This window comes from Fulmarus glacialis, unplaced genomic scaffold, assembly GCF_000690835.1.
Source record: "Fulmarus glacialis isolate BGI_N327 unplaced genomic scaffold, ASM69083v1 scaffold14561, whole genome shotgun sequence".
In the NCBI taxonomy this organism is placed as follows: Eukaryota; Metazoa; Chordata; class Aves; order Procellariiformes; family Procellariidae; genus Fulmarus; species Fulmarus glacialis.
The window spans coordinates 26222-31952 of record NW_009192219.1 but is presented as its reverse complement, the minus strand read 5'-3'; the positions used below and the strand labels follow the sequence as shown (position 1 = coordinate 31952).

The 5731-nt window shown below is 43.0% G+C and overlaps 1 protein-coding gene across 1 annotated transcript; it reads left to right on the top strand.

Moving 5' to 3' along the window:
- The first annotated feature begins 314 nt into the window (after positions 1–314).
- Positions 315–5518, top strand: PLAGL1 (pleiomorphic adenoma gene-like 1). Its single transcript, XM_009586991.1, has 4 exons — positions 315–392; positions 1552–1671; positions 3264–3760; positions 4134–5518. The coding sequence occupies exons 1-4, from the start codon at positions 315–317 to the stop codon at positions 5407–5409; spliced, it is 1971 nt and encodes a 656-aa protein (XP_009585286.1). The 3' UTR covers positions 5410–5518.
- Positions 5519–5731: the final 213 nt, after the last annotated feature.

Sequence of the window (5731 nt, the reverse complement as noted above, 5' to 3'; positions counted from 1 at the left end):
AATGGCTTCCAGCTCCTCCTGTTTGCTACCCAACTTGTAGTGGATTTGGGTACTGGTGTTTTTCTGAGATTAGAACTTACCTTACTTGATTATTTCACACACTGACTAGGTCTCAGCTTCCCACAGAGGAGATCGCTGCTGGTCCAGGAATGTTGGGCAGAAAGTCATGACAGCATTGTGTTGTGCAGCTGTTTGTGGGTACCAGTCTCAGGTGTCACTGGCCAAGGTCCTGGGGCATCCCCAGGCATTTTTCTCTGTGGAGCTCCCCTAGGCTGTGGTTTTCTCCATCTAAATAGACTATATGCAGGTGCACAATGCGTGATCGGCTTTCTCGTTGGTTGAATCGAGAATTCGGCACATACCATTCCTGTTTAGGCCAGGTGTACCAAAACGTACAACCAACTCATACTGGTTGTAGATAGCAAGCGGGCTTGTGCTTGGGAGTTCAGAAGTTCAGTTTTTGACATTATACACACAATTACCTGTCACCTGTCAGCATTAACTGTCAAAGTTGTCTTTTATTTACCATGCTTATCCAACACCGATGTTAAAAAATAAATGCATTTTAAGATGTCACAGTTTGTGGAATAAGACTCAGTTGCTCTCCTTCCAGGCTAGTTTGTTCTTTTTAGTGGCACAAGTTTAGTTTAGTTTAAATAAAACTACAAGTACAGTGCAGATTGGCTCTACCCCTGTTGCAGCAATGGTGTTTTTTATTATAGATGAAGAAAATTGTGTACAGGGCCAGGGAGTTATATAAAACAAAGTTAGTTTTCTCCTTTGCTTTTAAATAACTAATGGATCTTTAGCCAGTGAGTGTAATCACTCGTCTCTTTTTCTATTTGCTGTATTATTGACTGAAACTATTTGTCAGAGGAGGTCATAGTCCAGTCCAAGGAAAGATTTGGGCAGGCATGACTGGATGGGAGACTGCAGATTATGGGCTCCCTTAGACCTCTATGGGAAGGCTTCAGTGAAAGGAGGGCAGAGGTACAATAAAGTACATGCATAGTGAGCCTGACACATTAGAGCCAGCAGGACTTGCAGTCCACATATTGATCAGCTCTGCACCCATGCTCTGTGAGTGTGACATATCCAGGAGGCAGCCAAGCTGTTGTGCACTCACGATGCATTTTTCCTTTGCCTGTACCCTATAGTTAAGTGTTGTGTCCAGTGGGCTTCGAAACGTTGAGGAATAGGCATGGGATATTGCTTGGAAAGACTGCTGGATGTCTGGACAGCACAGACAAATAGATCTCACTGAGTAAAGGTCATGAGGGCTGAGGCACCCCTCCTGCTACTGTCCCCCCAAAATCTCTGTACATACGCGTTTCTGCTTTTAGAAACTGTGAAGGTGCCAAATGCTAGTGGATAGTAATGCTCAAAAAGTGCTTGAATCTTGAAACTAAGTTACCAATAATTTAAACAGATTCAAAGAATGCAACTTGGGTAAGGACACAAATTGGACACACAACCCCTGCCAATCTTCAGTATTATTTGGTATAGAAAAATTGGCACGAGTAAACATGTGCTATTTTCTTCCATTCACAGCCAATTGAACCCCACACAGAATTGAAAGTATGGTATGCTGCCGATTATGCCAAATTTATGGAAGCTTCTGCAGTCTTCATTAAAGAAGAATCTGACGTCTGTCCTTTGCCTCCAGTAGCAGTAAGTACCCCTAATCTGCATTCAAGCCATCACCAGACACAGTAAATTACAATTTGCATGCTTTCTCTGTTTATGTAACTCTGGTAATGCTAGAGTAGACCGTAGAGTAGTAGGCTAACACAAAGCCAAGAGCAATTTTAACCAAACAGCTATTCAGAGAAAGGCTGCTCTTCATCCCCTGTGTTTGTAATCCAATGGAGTCATTAGATATAGCCAGAAGTAAGTGTCACCAGTGGGATGTGTTGGAAAGACTTAAGATTGGCATTAATTTGTAGATAACCAAGCTGTCCAGCCTCAGACTTTTTTCACCAGTTCCTCCTTGTTATGCTCTGACCGGTTGGTCGGATAACGTGCTGATTATTTCAGTATTTCCTGTGAAATAACCCTTCTCTTCTAATCCCAATACCTTCCCCTCTGTATGATCGTAGGAATCCTTAAACTGATAGGAAAAGTTCATAAGTGTTGAATACATGAGCGTGAAGATTGATACCTACGCTAGGAGGAAATGTTAAACAGGGAATATGACAGAACCAGGAATTTAGAGGTGCTCCAGGACGGGAAGTAACCCCATCGTTGCATTTCCACATGAGGGCTTTAGAGTATACACCAGAAAAAGGGGGTGGGAGGGCCACAGCATCAGACATAGATAAGGTAGAGGAGGGCTCTGTCTGTAAATAAAGCCAGAGTGGACATAGCCTCACCATGTTCTCCAGAGCAAGCTAGCCCAAGAGCCAGGGAAAGTAAGGACAGTTTATGAGAAGCTTAAGTAAAATATAGAGACAGACGAGGAAGTACATTGTCGTGTATTAATTGGAAGTACATTTCATCAGCGACCGGGGGCTTTTTGTAATTGTTTTTCATTGGAATTTTAAAAATGTCAATATTTAAAGTGAATTCAACTGAATCCAGTAGAGCTCTTATTTCCACAGAAATAATACTTCCAAATAATGCACTGCTTGCCAAAAAACTTCTATATTTTAATGCCTCTAAGTCAGGAGAGGCTTGAGATCCCCAAACCTAAGGTGTTTCCTATCGAGTTTAAGAAAGTCTAATGCCAAATGTCAAGCTAAGTGAGGAAGTCTCTCCTGGAGGCAGACCATCACCGTCTGGTAAAGCATGGAGTCAGCCCAAAACACAAGGAAAACCTGTACAGCTAAACTACAGTTGCATGCAGAAACCCACCCAATTTTTGTATGGTTGCAATAGCAGATAAATTATGTCAGTCTAAGGACAAAGTACAATTTGCAACTGCTTTTATGAGTAATTCCATAAAAGGAACAAATGTAAAGACTTTGAAATTCAGTAAGCACAGATAAACAAAGGTGAAGGACTCAGGACTGTTTCAGTAAATGCTAAACAAAAACATGGAAATCGGTATTTAGCCAACCATTTTTTTTTCCTTCTGGTTTGTAGACTCCTAGAGAGAATCTGTTTCCAGCTGAACAGCTGTGTGGTAGTACATTAAAGTAAATATCACTAAGGACAACGACAGGTCTTGGGAAAGCCCGGGAGAAGATGTAGGGTCAGTGAGAAGAATATGACCTTTCCTTACAATGGCTAATAAGAAAGACCTGTTTCTGTTCTCATTGCAGAAAGAGCCTGTAGACCCTTGGATATGCTCCAGCTGTAGAAGCACCTTTGCAACTTTTGCTCTGCTAGAATCTCACCAGTGCATCCATAAAGACCGAGTCCTTACCACCAGGTTCAGGCCACCAAGTAAATTGGGACCTGTGAAAGCAAAAAGCAAACTCAAAGGGAAACTGAGAGGAGCGGCATTAGGCAAAAGCATTGCTCAGTGCTACGGGACCATTTCCTGTTCCTCTGCCGCAAAGCTTAGCTGTGCCAGCTCAGGAAGCAATTGTGATGCTCTTGTGAGGTTTATACCTAAATGGAGAAATGGCCGGTCTTCACTCTTGAAGGGAAGAGAAGTGAAGCAGCCAGACGGTTATCCTTGCCGACTTTGTGGGAAGATATTTGATTCCATTGACAAGCTCACAGTCCACAGTTACACACACAAAGGGGAACGCCCCTACAAGTGTTCACAGCACGGATGCACAAAAGCCTTCATTTCCAAATATAAACTGCTCAGGTAGGCTCTGAAGGCACTCCTTTTCTGGTGGGTGTGCGGGGAAAAAAACAAGGACATCTTTTTCCTCGAGTGTCCTAGTGACAGTTAATCCCCGAGTTCCAGTTTTTATTATTCCTGTTTTGGTAGAATTGGAGAAAACTAAACTCCCTCAATTGCGGTGGCTACTCAAAAAGATTATGTTGAGCAATTTTAACCTACTCTATGCTTTATGATTAACACCTTTCCCCCAAAAAAAGTTAGGCTTTTACTAATAATCTGAGAACTTGTGAAAATGCCTTCCTTCAAGAGTGCCAGTGTTTTCAAGTCTTGAAGCTGTACTGCGTGCTAGAGTGAATGTAAATGCAAATAACTTTTTTCTTTTTTTTTGTTTTAGGCACTCAGCCACTCATTCTCCACAGAAATCTCACCAGTGTGGCTACTGTGAAAAGACCTTTCACAGGAAAGACCATCTAAAGAATCACCTTCAGACTCATGACCCTAACAAGATGGCCTTTAAGTGTGAAGAGTGTGGCAAGAAGTACAACACCAAGCTAGGCTATAAGAGACACTTGGCTCTTCATGCAGCCACCAGTGGGGACCTTACCTGTAGGGTGTGTGCCCAGGAGTTTGGTGGTACTGAAGTTTTGTTGGAACACCTCAAAAGCCATGCAGGGAAACCAACTGGCAATACCAAGGAAAAGAAACATAAGTGCGACCACTGTGAGCGTCACTTCTATACCCGTAAAGATGTGCGGCGTCACATGGTAGTTCACACAGGCTGCAAAGACTTTCTATGCCAGTTTTGTGCCCAGAGGTTTGGGCGGAAGGATCACTTGACTCGCCATACTAGGAAGACTCATCCACAAGAACTGCTGAAGAGCAGGTTGCAGAATGGTGACTCGGTGGGTCTCCTTGACCAGCTTTTTCCATTCAGACTGAAGGAAGATGCCAGCATACTGTCCCCTTTTCCTGAAAGGGTCTCTGTGCAGAATGGGATTTTGAATAGTTCAGAATCAGGGGATTACAACTGTTCACATCTTCATTCCCAGCCAAGCTTACAAACTGCTCTTCCTCTTGAACCTTCTCCTCATTTGCAAAGGATGGGCTGTGCAGACAGCCTTCCAGCTGTCCATCCCACACCATGCTCAACAGCCGTTCCTGCCAACCTGAACCTTCATCAGCCTAATAAATACGACCTTAGTTCTACCTCATTTGCAGCAGGATCCCTCAAGCATCTACCGATAAAGGTGGATGTTAAAGGTTACAACGTGCATCTTCTTGAGGACCTGCCGTTACCAGAACCTCAATCTCTCCACAAAATCAATCTGGAAGAAGCTTCCTCAGGGCCGGTAGGGGATACTAACAAGTACCCAGTGCACAAGGAGACAGAGGCAGCAGCTGAAACTACGAGCCTGCCTTTCATGGATCTCACTCATGTGATGAGTTTCTGGCAGCTCCCACCAGGCGACAACCAGAACACTACTGGGGACATCACAATGGCATTTGGTCCAGAGGAACCATCACACAGGCTGAATGGCCTTGGCCAACAGCAAGGTCTTCAGCTAGCGACTGGTGGGATGGCCATAAACCAGCTGCATCATCTTCCTCGCTCCTTTCCATCCACTACAAATTCTGTAACGTTGCCTCATTTTCACCATGCCTTCAAATAACTGTCACCGTGGGGTTTTTTTTTCCTTTCTTTTTTTAAGACTGTGCTTCTTACTTAAATCTGTTAGGATGAGGTGGTTTTGGTTTGGTTTGGTTTTGCTTTTAAGAAAAACTGCCCCAAATGTTTTCAAAGCACGTTATGAACATGGTAGTTAAATTCAGGATGAAAATAAACAAGAAGCTCTATTTTTCATACTACTATTAGTTTTTTAGTATATGGCAATAGTAGGACTAACATATTTCCCTCAACACCCTCTATATTTTTGTTTCTTACCTTTCATGCAAACAACTGAATAAATATCTTCAATGATAGCAAAGCATCAT